We start from the raw sequence: 14306 nt of genomic DNA on the forward strand, positions 1-14306 counted from the left end.
CTGCACCAAAGCAACTACAGAAGCCACTTCCCTTTCTGCAATGGGAAGCAACTTGGCTCTCTGCTCTCACAATTTCATAGAATCACAGAATCCTAGAATGGCCTGGGTTGGAAAGGACCATAACGATCATCTCATTCCAGCCCCCTGCTGTGTGCCAACCACCAGATCAGGCTGCCTAGAGAACCTATAGGGTGCCACAGGGATCCATAGGGAGCCACAGGAATCCATAGGGTGCCAAAAGGATCCATGGGGTGCCATAGGGATCAGATAGAGTGCCATAGAGACCCATAGGGTGCCCATGGGGATCACACAGAGTATCAGAGGAATCCATAGGGTGTCGCAGGGACCCATAGGGAGCCATAATCATAGAATCATCACAGAATCCTAGAACGGCCTGGGTTGCAAAGGCCCAAAACACTCATTGAATTCCAACCCCCTGCTGTGTGCAGGGTCGCCAACCAGCAGCCCAGGCTGCCCAGAGCCACATCCAGCCTGGCCTTGAATGCCTGCAGGGATGGGGCATCCACAGCCTCCTTGGGCAACCTGTTCAGTGCGTCACCACCCTCTGGGTGAAGAACTTCCGCCTAATATCCAACCTAAACCTCCTGTCTTTTCTCCTTCTAATCTTTCTGCTGCAGCTCCTCCTCTTTCAGACAGTTGAAGTCCATTGCAGTTCTGCAGAGAGCACCACCACCATCACACTAAGGCAGAGGAGAGGGCAGGAAAGGGAGCAATCGCTGCTTCTCCCGCGCAGGGATGTGCACTCAACACCCATCACTTACAGTGCGATTGACTCTCTGTGAGCCACTGCTGGGCAAAGCAGCCAGGGTCCGATAGTCCATTCGCAAAGGTTCACTTGTGACATTCTGGAGAGGGGGAAGGGGGGGGAAGCAAAAAACAAAACAGAAACACCAGGAAGAGATCAGGCCAGAAGTCAGCGACATCAACCACAGAGAGCAATTAAAAGGAAACCACCCCTAGTCATAGCCAAGGCTCTGTCTCCAAACTCTGCAGGAAGCTCCCACTGCTGGGATGTGAACCTGGGACTGCTCCAAACACAGCCACAGGGAAAAGTGACAGGCATGGAGAAATACTGCAGGGAACAGCCACACTGGGATGCTGGTCCTCACCATTTCTCCTGTGCAGTGCACACATGCACTCTCATAGAATCACAGAATCCTAGAATGGCCTGGGTTGAAAAGGTCCTCAAAGGTCATTGAGTTCCAACCCCCTGCTGTGTGCAGGGTCACCAACCACTGGACCAGGCTGCCCAGAGCCACATCCAGCCTGTCCTCATAAGAAAGAGAAAAGAATACTAAATATAGATAACCAGCTTTTACCACATCCAGAAAATATTTCCAGTCTGGAGCTGGAGATACAGGAATTGGACTCAATGATCCTTATGGGTGCCTTCCAACTCGGTATGTTCCATGATTCTATATCTAAGAAAGTCAATCTACAATTCCTCTGTGGTATCCTTTTTCAGCATTAACTCACACTGTTTGTATAATTGTGCCTGATACCACTTCCTTTTTTCATGTGCTTTCACATTTTAGCCATTATTTTTCACCATCCCTTCCTCGACCACATTAAAGAGCTCTCCATTTCTGCTGTCTCCTCATAGGCTGAAGCTGTGCTTTTTAGAGGGTAGAGGGGCGTGAGGAGAACACATGCAGAGGGCAATGAGTGCTTCTACTTTTGGGGACTCCTCCAGCCCTCAGGCCAAGCTCTGCCTCCTCTCTCCATCTCTCCATCCCTCCCACCACGCTCCTCACCTCTGCCGCCTCCTCCTCAAGCTGCCGCGTGGCCGCCTCCCGCTCCCTACGCATCCACTCCTTCCATGCGACAGGACAGAGCCAGACCAGCATCCAAGCATTGCAGGCAAAGAGAGAGGGAGAGAGGTCAGCTGCATGCAGGGCAATCATTCCAGGGGGAGAACAGAAGGGGTATGGAGAGGGCTGGTGTCAGGATGAGGTGAGCAGAAATCAGTGCATGAGCTTGGCCCAGGGAAGGAGAAGTTGGCATTCTGCTGGACATAGGCCACTGCCAGCAAAGTGATGGCAGCAGCCACCCCACACAAGTAAAGACAGGGGGTCACCAGGGGAGGGAAGAGGGCAGGTGGCTCTAAGACCCTCAGCAGGGCAACTCCTAAGGAAGAGGAAGTGGAGCTGAACCCCACGCAGCGTCACTGAGGGATTGGAGAAGGCTGCTTGTAGCTACAAGAGGGATCGTGGCAGAGCACAGAGTGGGGAAGCTGTAAGGGCACAGAGGAACAAACCTACAGAGCACAAGCTGGTGGTCATCAAGGAAAAAGTCCTAAAAAATCACACGCTTGGTTAATAGCACCACAGCCACAAAGCTCAGAAACAGAAATGGCATGGAGGGCTTAGAGCCAGTGCACAGCACTCAATGCAGCACGAGTGTCATGAAAGTCACCAGTGACCAAACTCACTGCAGCTTCAGAGCTGCAGGAAAGAAATAATACTCATTGCCTGTTTTTAAGAGGAATTACATCTGTGCATTTATATCCTGTGACTTTTTGCCCAGAGCCTCTGCAGCAGAGTGGGGGCTGTGGACAAAAGGAGTGTAATTGCTCTGCTCTACAGCATCTTTCAGACCTTCTGACTGCTTCTCTCCATCAACAGCCCCAGAGGGTCCTGAAGGCATAAGGCTGATGGATGGGATGCAGCCTGAGGATCAGAGAGAACAGAGAGTTCTCATCAGCTATCAGGCTATCTCGTACATTACCACCACCAAATAATCAACGTCCAACATCACACTCCCAATCTCCAGACAGTGATGAGCCACATGAGAAGATGCCAATGCTTCAGAGGACTGCAGGATCTAAAGGAATATTATTAGAGCTGAAGTGTATGTTGGTGCTGGGTAGGTATGCTTTGGACAAGTATCATCTGCCAAACTGGAGGTCATAAAGTGAAAGGTAACAGGAGCTCCAAGCAGCACCGATGCAGCTGGGCAGTGTTGAAGTCCATCCATCTGCTGCAACATCTGAGCCATCTGGGGAAGCTCTGCGGTAAGCTCACAAAAATAACTGTGGCTGCAGAGCTGATAAAGAAATGTGCCATGAATCAGCCCATGGAGAGCTGGAGTCACCAATATTGCTCTTAGAATCTGAATTATTGAACCAATCTTGGAAGAGGTATGCAGAGTGCAACAGTGGTTCCTGAAAACTCCTATGGGAGCAGTGGTGTGTATGTTCAGCTCAGGGACTGAACAATAGAGAGAACCCAGAAGGATAAACAGATCTAAACTGGAAACCTGAAGAAATGTAAAATGCACACATGCTTGTTTGCCAGAGAGCGGACAGACAACGGACGATGCTAAGGAACTCGATTTTCCCTCATTTTTCAACTGAATAAATAACATTTTTAAGAGAGAGAACTGGAAAATCCAACTCCTTCGGGGACAAAGTTCTCATGCCCAGCCAGAACGATGGCCACGGAAACTGAGGAGCCCAAACTCCTGACTGATTAATGGGGCCGACTCCTCAAGCTTTGAGCTGTGTGCTCTCATCTCCGCCCATGAAAGCTGTTGGATCATGGAGTGCTGTACAAAGGGAAGTGATGAAATGTGGGGCTCCCAATCCAATGGGCCCTTTTCCTCAATGTCACAGCTTTAAGAAAACCTTGGACAGAAAGTCCCAGCGGGTAACAAAGGCAAACTGCACAAATAATACCACCAAAGAGGCACGTAGGAAGGTATGCCAAGGCCAAAAAGCAACTACAGTAACCGAGAGGTGCACTATGGAGAGAGAAGGCCCACAGCCCCCACAGCTATCACAGTTGGGTAGAGGTGATCTGAGCCACGGCCTGCAGCCTGGGCAGAACTGCTGTCAAGACCAAATTCCACCACACGAAACATCTCTCACCACTTTCTCCATTTCTTCTCTCTCCCACTGAGTCGCTTCTCTCACCATTTCCATCTCCTAGGAGAGACCAAAGTTAGAGCCACTTCACCCCATGCTGTCTCCCTGCGTGGAGCATGGCAACCTCAGGAAGATTTCAGGGCCACGTCTCAGTGCAGTGCTGGTACATCTGCTGGGAGCTGCTGATCCCATAAACATGAAGTCTGCTACTTGTTATGCTACTTGTTATGCTGCAGGTTCCACACACCAAGGGAAATACTTGTGATTTAACAAGTATTCCATGCCACACCACTCTCCCAGCCATAGCCAGAACACCCACCTTCTGCAGGACCTCCAGTTCCTCGGGGCTCAAATCCCGGTCAATGGATGAGATACTTTCCAAGCTATTCTTGCGCCCAATACCAGCAGCAAACGGGTTTGCAATAATTCCTGGAGACATCTATGAAGCAAAAACACAATAAAACATGGCAGAAGCTCATAGTATACCATACAAGAGTCCATACCCTGGGCTACCAGACATAGAGCACTAAGATGCTCCTAGACAAGTTAGAGCTGCTTCACAACTCAAAACCTTATTTCAACTGTCAATTACAAAAGGAAATTGAGGGTTAGGAAAGGGGAGTTTGAATTAAAACAGGTACAGAAAGGGGATAAGATTACCAAGGACTGAGTGTATGTTCTACAGCAAAGGATAAAAAAAAAAGCTTTCTAAAACTCAATAAATAAAATTGAGAAGGCATGGGATTAGGGTGGCTGTTTCCACGAGGGGAAAGGTGAACAAAAAATCTACAGCAAAAGGCTGGAAAATGCAGCAACTTTCCGTGCAGAACTATGTGGGCTCCTTTCCCCCTCTACTGGGCTCTTGTGAGGCCCCATCTGCAGTAGTGTGTCCAGGCCTGGGGCCCCCAGCACAGGAAGGACATGCAGCTCTTGGAGCGGGTCCAGAGGAGGACTACGAAGATAGTCAGAGGGCCACTAAGATGGTCAGAGGGCTGGAGCACCTCTCCTATGAGGAAAGGCTGAGGGAAGTGGGCTTGTTTAGTTTGGAGAAGAGAAGGCTGCGGGGAGACCTCATTGTGGCCTTCCAGTACTTGAAGGGAGTGTATAAACAGGAGGGGGAACGGCTGTTTACGAGGGTGGATGGCGACAGGACAAGGGGGAATGGTTTTAAACTGAGACAGGGGAGGTTTAGGGTGGATATGAGGAGGAAGTATTTCACCCAGAGGGTGGTGACGCACTGAACAGGTTGCCCAAGGAGGCTGTGGATGCCCCATCCCTGCAGGCATTCAAGGCCAGGCTGGATGTGGCTCTGGGCAGCCTGGTCTGCTGGCTGGCGACCCTGCACACAGCAGGGGGCTGGAATTCAATGGGCACTGTGGTCCTTTTCAACCCAGGACATTGTAGGATTCTAATGATGTTGGTCTCTGCAGGGCTCCTTGCACCTCCTTTCTCACCTCAATGGCAGCCGCAGCCTTGGGATCGAAGCCATCACATACCAACACCAGGAGAGCATCACCCACACTTCGGAGTATTTGCACTGCTTCTGTGTGTGTCATTCCCAGCAAACTCTGATGGTTCACCTCCAGGATCCGCATCCCCACCTTGAGACGGCCGTCCCGCGCTGCAGCCCCAGAGGAGCTCACCTGTAGTCAATGGGTGGAATGGTGCCATTACTCAAGGAGTAAAGAGAAGGTCAGGGAAGAAAAGGACCACATCAGGAAGAAGGAATACAAAGGAAACATGGAAAAAAGGCTGAGGCTACATGTCAGGGAAAGCAAATGAAAGTCCTTAGATGCATTCACAGAGAGCTAAAAAGGAAGAATTTGTGCATTTCAATAGGCTCTGTATCATATATCAATATTTCCAGGGCTGGATGTGGCTCTGGGCAGCCTGGTCTGGTGCTTAGCAACCCTGCACATAGCAGGGGGTTGGAACTCAACGATCTTTGAGGTCCTTTTCAACCCAGGCCTTTCTATGATTCTGTGATTCTTGTGTAACCAATGCCATCAGGGGAAGCAATGCAGGAATGTCAGAGTTTGTCTTAAAGACTGCAAGTATCAATGTATGTTTGAGAAGAGAATGAAAGTGCATGCTTTGCCACCGGGACAAAGGAAGTAAAGTTAAGGGAGGGTTATTAATGTTTTTCCCCTTAGGACAAGGAAAAGAGACTGCAGGATTTACTGTGGGTACAACGTGGAAAGGAGGAAAAAAAAGTATGACGTTTGGTGTAGGAGAAATATGCAAGCTGGGAAAGTGAAAAAGAAATTGAATGATGGATTTAGCAGAAGATGCTATCAGGGACTGCGCAGAAATAGAGGACTCAACTTAAAGCACGCTGGGGAAATGAACAGAACCCTAAATGGTAATTCTTCTAATGGGAAACCAAAACCTTGTAACAAAACGGGATGCATGGCCAAGCTCAAATGAAGGTCTCGGTACACTGGATATACAAGGAGATGTCGCTGGGAACACAAGTCAAATAATGGCTTTAATTCAAATGCCCAGTCTCAAACCAAAGAACCAACATGAATTACGACCAGTGCAACAGAAAGGCTTTGCAGAAAGAGTATGGAAATGGGGAGGATCTTCTGCACAATCTGCAGATTTATGCCAAGAGAACAAGGAGAGCAGAGGGGAACCAGATGGGTCACTGGGTGGGGGAAATGCAAGGACACGCAGGGCTGGTTGTCAGGGCAGCAGGGAGGCACAGAGAGCATGGGAAGATCTTCGAGGTCTTTTCCAACCTTAATGATTCTATTCTAAGACAAAGACAATGCAGAGAACACAGTGCTGGGAGAGGGGGAAAAAACAGTCAGCAAAGGACGAGTATTTATTTGGGTTAGTACTTTATAAAAGATAGAAGTACTTTGAAAAAGAGGAGAAGTAAATGCTGCATGTGGTCTTTCAATAGGTTTTAAGGAGGGAAAATAGGCATGCATGCATACAGACAATTTCCTACAGAGAGGAAAACACGTAAATGTGTGAATGGAAAGGGCATGCATAGAAGTTGTCACGTGAAGCTAAATGGAAGATGACCTAACACTCCCATTTTCTTTCCCAGAGAGAGCAAATGCACAACCATGCCAGTAAAACATGCTGAAATAACGTGAGGAAGAGGAGTACATGGAAAAATATGCCCATAATGCTAACAGTCATCGGTATTATTCATAGGTCACCAGGGGACTCTACGCTGTTCCCACTGCAACAGATCATGAACTTCAAACTGTGGATATATTTAAGGCTTCTGATTGTATTCAACTTGTAACACTTCACCAATAAGGTTTTAAGAAAGAAGAGCCAGGTTACAACTTAAAATAATATATGATAATGAAGAGATCCAACAAAAACATCAATTAAGGGAGGCTGAGAGGAAAGAATGTAGTAATCAGACACCCAAAAAAGAGGAAAGAAAAGAAAAACAACGCTTCATCTCAGCTAGCAGAGATACAGAGGCAAAATAGGCCAACCAGGAAAAACACACTGGGTTGGGGGAGCTGAGAGGTAAAGCTGAAATGACACTGCCAAAGCAGCTGTGATCAGTACCCTCTGCTCCCTACCCCTGGCAGCATGGTTAGCACAACCAATGACAAAGTGAGTACCCACAGCATGTAAGTGGCTGCTAACATACAGCCCTGCCCCCTCCCTTCACCCCCTCTCTGCCTCAGGGTGTGGGGAGCCCCACTGTCAGGGTGACAAGGGGCAGTGGTGCTCTCAGGACCCAAGGGCTGGGTCAGTATGGGGGTAAAAAGAGCAGCCACTGACAGCACGGTTACGCCCATCAGCAGTGTCAGTACCTGGGGGCTGGCTGTCAGGAGATCACAGAATCATTAATGTTGAAACAGACCTCCAAGATCCCCACATCCAACCCCAACCCACCCCACCGTGCCCACTAAGCCACATCCTTCAGTGCCATATCTCCACGGTTCTGGAACACCTCCAGGGTCGGTGACTGCCCCACTGCCCTGCGCGGCTGTGCCACTGCATCACCGCTCTTCTGAGAAGAAATTGTTCCTAATATCCAACCTGAACCTCACCTGGTGCAATGTGAGGCCATCGCCTCTCGTCCTATAGCTGTTAGCTGGGAGCAAAGGCCAACCTCCACCTCGCTCCAACCTCCTTTCAGGAGCTGGAGAGAACGATGAGGTCTCCCTCAAGCCTTCTCTTTTCCAGACTGAACCATCCCATTCCCTCAGCCACTCCCCATAGCACTGTGCTCCAGACCCCTCACAGCTCCACTGCCCTTCTCTGGACACAATCCAGGGCCTCAATGTCCTTCTTGTACTGAGGGCCCCAAAAGTGAACATAGCACTTGAGGTATGGCCTCACCAGTGGTGACTTCCGTGTCCTGGAATAGGGAAATGTAACAGCACTGGGAGCACTGCCTATGGAATTTGGCAGCATTAAGCCCTCAGTGGGACTCAGAACAGAACTGCTGCTGGATGGCAACACCTGTGACTCCCCGTGGCCTGGGATGCATCCAACGCTGTCTTCTCTGAGTCCTGAGTTGTGCCTCGTGTTCCTAAAGCCTGAGTCTGGGTGATGATTGTATCGCATGCTAACTGATAGGAATTTGTCCTCATCTACAGAGGGTCTGCCCAGATGACAAACAAGCCCATGTAACTGAGACTTGTAATGATGCTGTGCAACTGTTATCCACACTAAGTGCTAGAAAAGGTGATAATAAGCTATGCTGGCTGTTAACTCCTTGTTTAATTCGTAGCAAATCTCTAATTATAACCACAGCCCTGCGGTCAGCCCTCAGACAGCCAAGGATCCCTAGAGATCGTGCCTTTCCTCTGTCGTGTGATAGCATAGAAGCACAGAATCACTCAAGTTGGAAAGGATCACTGTGAACACCAAGTCCAAACCTCAACCCACCCCCCCATGCCCACTAAACCACATTCCAGAGTGCCACATCTCCATGGTTCCTGAACACCCCCAGGGTCGGTGACTCCACCACCTCCCTGAGCTCATTATTAGGAATGATTAACTGGCAGATACAAAGAGTCCACCATTCAGCAAGGGTTAAGACTCTTCAGAGTAGGGACAGTATTTCTGCTCTTTACATAGCAGCTAGAGAAGGAATTAGTGACATTAAGAAGAACATTCACAGCAAGCAAAAGATGTGAAACTGCACTGTTCACCACCATGCTCTCTTGACTGATAGCAAAGAAGTTGCAAAGCTTTTTGATAAGGGTAAGAAAAGCATTAGCTTATACATAGCACTGTGTTGAAAAGCGGGTGCTCCTTCCTGGGGAAAAGCGACATGACAAAGAAGTATGCACACAAAGGAAAGGGAACACACAGTGCACAGCACAGGAGACACAGTAAGGAACTCATGCTGCGTTCGGTGACAAAGGTAAATACATCTCTGATTGGGTAGGAAGGCCACAAGCAAGTGGGGTAGCAATAGGAACTGAGGGGAAAAAGAAAAAAGCACGGGTTCACGTAATGGAAAAAGGACCAAAAATTGCATAGCAAAAAAAGGCAAACAAAGGAAACGAAAGAAGAAATTTTACAGCTGTTGTAAAAGAGAGAATGTGAAAAGAAACATATTCACATGCTTCAGTGGATGGAGGAAACTAAAAGAGAATCAGTGTAGCCAGAGAAAAATGGAGAGAGCACACAAAACAAATTCTCTCAGGGATCATCACTTTTCCTAGCAGTGCTTGCACACCATCAAGGGGCAGTTTGTGGTCTGGTACCTTAGAAATGAAGATGCCTTCATCAGTAGGATCAAACGGATTTCCAGCATGACCTTTCGCTCCACCCCGGATGCTGATGCCCAGCTTTTCTCCTGGAGCCTTTTCAATGCATATTTCCTGAAAATACAGAAAGATCTCCTTGTTTATGGCTTAAGATCAGACCGGAATTGTAGAGGAAAAGCTTTCAGCAGATGGCCATACTCTAAAAATCCTGAAAGGGACCTGACCTGGACAGTTCACTCATTTGGCAGTTGATTCTTTTTTATATGGCTTTGTATTTTTGTCTACCTTCTACCTCTAGTCTTCATGAAACGTGAGAAGAATCAGTTCTGATCACAATGTCATCACTGGCACAGCGAAAGACTCCCAACAGTCCTCAATTGGATATGAACTTACAGGACAGTCGATTCTGTGATTTATTTTAGGGTACCTGCTTTAGCAGAGGGTTGGACTCCATAACCTCAACAGACTTGAGAGGTGGGCGTGGGTGAATCTAACGAGGCTCAACACAGAAAAGTGCAAGGGTTGGCAATTGGGCCAGAAGAATCCCAGGCATTTATACAGACTGGAAAGAGCAGCCCTTGAGAGCAGCCCTGCAGAGAAGGACCTGGGGGTCCTGGTGGGTGGAAAGCTGACCATGAGCCAGCAGTGTGCTCCTGCAGCTTGGAAAGCAAATGGGATCCTGGGCTCCATCAGCAGAGGGGTGGCCAGTAGGGACAGGGAGGTGATTGTCCCTCTCTGCTCTGCCCTCGTGAGGCCCCATCTGCAGTACTGCATCCAGGTGTGGGGACCCCAATCAAGAAAGACAGGGAGCTGTTGGAGAGGGTCCAGAGGAGGCCACAAAGATGCTCAAAGGGCTGCAGCACCTCCCCTACAAAGACAGGCTGAGGGAGCTGGGCTTGTTGAGCCTGGAGAAGAGAAGGCTGCGGGGTGAGCTCATTGCAGCCTTCCAGGACCTAAAGGGAGCCTCCAAACAGGAGGGGAGGCAACTCTTTGAGAGGGGAGATAAGAGCAGGACAAGGGGCAATGGTTTGAAGCTGAAAGAGGGCAGATTGAGGTTGGATGTGAGGGGGAAGTTCTTGACAGAGAGAGTGGTGAAGAGCTGGAACAGCTGCCCAGAGAGGCTGTGGATGCCCCGTCCATCCGTGGAGGTGTTGAAGGCCAGGTTGGATGGGGCCGTGGGCAGCCTGGGCTGATATTGAGTGTGGAGGTTGATGGCCCTGTGTGTGGTGGGGAGTTGGAGCTTCCTTGGGGTCCCTTCCAACCTGGGCCATTTTCTGATTCTGTGATCTCTTGAGGTCCCTTCTAACCCCTGCGATTCTGTGATTCCACCACAAGACAATCACAGAACAGTTTGGGTTGGAACAGACCTTAAAGATCATCCAATCCCCCCTGCTGTGGGTAGGGACACCTTCCACTACATCAGGCTGCCCAGAGCCCCATCCAACCTGGTCCTGAACACCTCTAGGAACGGAGCACCCAATGCCCTTCTCTGGGCAGCCTGTACTGTGGCCTCAGCACTCTCTGAGGAAATAAGTTCTTCTTTATATGTAATCAAGTCTCCTCTCTTTTAGTTTCAAGTCATCACCCCATGTATTATCACTACAATCCACGACAGAGTCCCTCCCAGTTTTCCTATAGGACCCTTTTAGGTTCTGGGTGTCTGCAATGAGGTCTTCCCAGAGCCTTCTCTTCTCCAGACTGAACAACCCCAAATCTCAGACTCTCTTCACAGGAGAGGTGCTCCAGCTCTCTGATCATCTTTGTGGCCTTCCTCTGGATCCAGAAAGTTCCAATAGTTCAGTTGTACCACAGACCCAAACCTTCAGCTAGATAAGAAACTGCCTTCAGAGCTGAGCCATCTATGAAGAAGGAAGTGCAGTCCCTGCTCAGAACTCACCTGCATGCCAGGCGGTGGTGGATCTCGCCTCACTACCACGGTCAGCTCCTGTGTGTTGGAGAGCAGAGCGTTCACTGCTTCCTGGTGGGTTGCGTGGCGCAGGTCAATGCTGTTCACCTCCAGGATCCTGTCCCCTACCCGGAGCCCACTGCGAGACGCCAACCCACGGGGAATGACCTGCAAAAAATCCTTCGTGTTACAACCAGAGAAAGAAATTTTTCCTTGGAGAAGCACTGACAGAAGCCTGCGGCCACTCCTGAGATGAACAGCAAATGAGTGAGTGTTACAGCTTCGGCAGCAGAAAGTTGAAGGGCCAATTTTTATGGTGTCTGAAGGCAACCCTCCAACATCCTCTGAGGCGATTCTGACTTTCTCTCTGCAACTGAAGCTCCCCAAGAGGTAATTAATTCATCTGTGAAGAAGCTGCTCAGTGCACTGATGTGTTAACGATGTTCAGAAAGCCTCCATGAAAAGGAAAATTCCATCCCCACTTTCCCTTATTACATGTCCAAGTGTTGCTTGGATAACTGTTCCTGACCTGGATGACCATTCATTATCTGAGTGACTGAACACGGCAGTTTCATTTGCTATGATGCTTTAACAATCTTTAAAGTCACTGCTTTCTAGAAAAAATCTAGAAGAAATACTGCAAAAGCAGAACCAGTCTACACCGATTACTTCTAGATGCAAAACATCACCCTTGGTTACCTTGAAGTGTATTTCTTTGAAGAGGAAAAAGTGATCAACATTACTGTTTTCTACTCATTACCAATTACAATTCTAATATTTCTACTTATAGTTTCTAGGCTGCAATTTTGGATTTGCTTCCACAATGTTGCTAAAGCTGAATATCATATGGTCTGGTACAAATCCCTGTGCAATCTGCCTGGAAGCCCTTCCAACTCACTGACACTGCACTGATGGTTTGGAAACCATAACCCTGTTTTCAGCCTGTTTAGTATGTTCTGCACTGTAACGACATGGTGCTGACTTTCTGGAGCAATCAGTGCGTGTGCTGAGACCTGCCTTCCCAAGAGGTGCTGTAGATTGTTTGCTGATGGAAAGTAGAGAGTATTTGTTTTTCCCTTGGCTTGTGTGCACAGCCTTTGCTCTTCCTTCATTAAACTGCTTCTGTCTCAAAGACTTGCACATTCTTTTCCATCTCACTTTCTTTCCCCCATCCTCTGTAGGATAGGGAGCAAAAGAAACCGTGCAGTACTTAGATGCTATCACCAGAAAAATCACAACACATACCAAGCCACTTCATCCATGAAAAACAGCGAATGAAGTAAGATTTGCTCTAAAATGCCATTCAGTATGTTCTCACGTTCTCATATTATTATTTTAACCTAATTCCTCTGTCAAGTTTTCTGAGAGAGAAAGGTGATATGGGACAACGAGTGTGGCTTCAACAAAGGCAGGTCCTGCCTGACCAACCCAGTGGCCTTCTGTGATGGCCTTACTGCCAGTGGACGTGTGAAGGTGACTGATGTCATCTGTCTGCAATTCAGTAAGGCCTCTGACACAGTGCTGTGCTATCAGGTGAAGAAGCTACAAAAGAAAGAGGATATACTGTATAGTGTCAGGGAAAACGAACAGGACATCAACGTGTCCTTGCAGAGACCTAAGATAAGTCAGCAGTGTACCACTGCAATACCAGAGGGTACACACTGGGCTGTACTGCAAGAGAGTAAGCTGTAAGTTGAGAGAAGTGATTATTCCCCACTAACCAGCACTTGCATCTGGGGTAGAAGAAAGACACAGAAAGACACTGGCAAACTCATCTGGACGCTTTCCCGTGCAAGCTGCTCTGGGGAACTTCTAGAGAGGGTGGTTGGGCTGGGTGAGCTTCAGAGGTCCCTTCCAACCCCTATGGTTCTGGGATTGTGGGATTCATGACTCTCCGAAGGGAGAGAGGCAAGGGAAAAGAGATGGAACAAAGGAAACTAAGTGGTAGGAATAAAACATTCTTTGTAACGATAGCTGAACATTAGAACAGATGCCCAGAGAGGATGTGGGATCTCCATTTTTGGTGGCACTCAGAACATGACAAGGATCTCAGCAAGTTCCTCTAAGATCTGAGACCAAATGACCTCTATAGGCTCCTTACAACTCAAATGATCCTCTTATCCCACATTTAAGAAGGCCACAGTGGAGTCAGAGGAGGTTCAGAGAAAGGCAACTAAGATAACGAGAGAATGAAGCAGCACCTTGTAAGGAGAAACAAAGGCCACAACTCTTGATTTTGGACAGAAAGCTGAAGAAGGAACATAAATGAGGGTCACAACAACGTGAAGGTGGTAAACAGGCTAAATACAGGACTCCTAATCACCAAATCAGCAGTACAAGAATGGGACACTCAGAGAAACCACTGGGACATGGGCACAGAGCAGACCCAAGTGTGCTTCCTCACTGATAGGTAAAGATGTCCTGGGACTTGAAGCCATGGAGGAGACAGAATCAGCACCTTCAAGGGAAGATGGATGCATGGATGCAGAGAGGGCTGGGCAGGGGTATCCTCCCCAACATCTCTAGTGTAATGAATGTGGCTGCCTTCCATGGAAAAGGGCTGCAATAAGTGAGTGGCTTGTGAACTGTCCCTGAGTAAGATCTGCCAGTGTTACCACTGGACAGAGAATGTGAGGTTGAATGCTAGAATCATAGAAAATCCTGAGTTGGAAGGAACCCATAAGGATCATCAAGTCTGACTCCTGGCTTCACATAGTACCACCCAAAAATAAGACCATATGACTGAGAGTGTTGTCCATACACTTCTTGAACTATGACAAGCTTGGTGCTGTGATCGCTTTGCTGG

General features: G+C 48.4%; 1 protein-coding gene across 50 annotated transcripts in view; it reads right to left on the reverse strand.

The window, feature by feature from the left end:
* The window catches only part of SCRIB (scribble planar cell polarity protein), a 104752-nt gene that overhangs the window by 35049 nt on the left and 55397 nt on the right, over nucleotides 1-14306 (reverse strand). For 23 of the 50 annotated variants that reach the window (XM_040696184.2, XM_040696178.2, XM_040696218.2 and 20 more), the window contains 7 exons: nucleotides 11492-11668; nucleotides 9592-9708; nucleotides 5341-5529; nucleotides 4206-4325; nucleotides 3890-3946; nucleotides 1776-1835; nucleotides 783-866 (listed from right to left, as the gene is read on the reverse strand). In XM_040696184.2, the coding sequence (XP_040552118.1) occupies nucleotides 783-866; nucleotides 1776-1835; nucleotides 3890-3946; nucleotides 4206-4325; nucleotides 5341-5529; nucleotides 9592-9708; nucleotides 11492-11668 (804 nt within the window). The remainder of the gene's footprint in view (nucleotides 1-782; nucleotides 867-1775; nucleotides 1836-3889; nucleotides 3947-4205; nucleotides 4326-5340; nucleotides 5530-9591; nucleotides 9709-11491; nucleotides 11669-14306) is intronic. The other 27 variants (XM_040696220.2, XM_040696222.2, XM_040696221.2 and 24 more) reach the window with 8 other exon arrangements.

The sequence above is a fragment of the Gallus gallus genome, chromosome 2 (assembly GCF_016699485.2).
Source record: "Gallus gallus isolate bGalGal1 chromosome 2, bGalGal1.mat.broiler.GRCg7b, whole genome shotgun sequence".
In the NCBI taxonomy this organism is placed as follows: domain Eukaryota; kingdom Metazoa; phylum Chordata; class Aves; order Galliformes; family Phasianidae; genus Gallus; species Gallus gallus.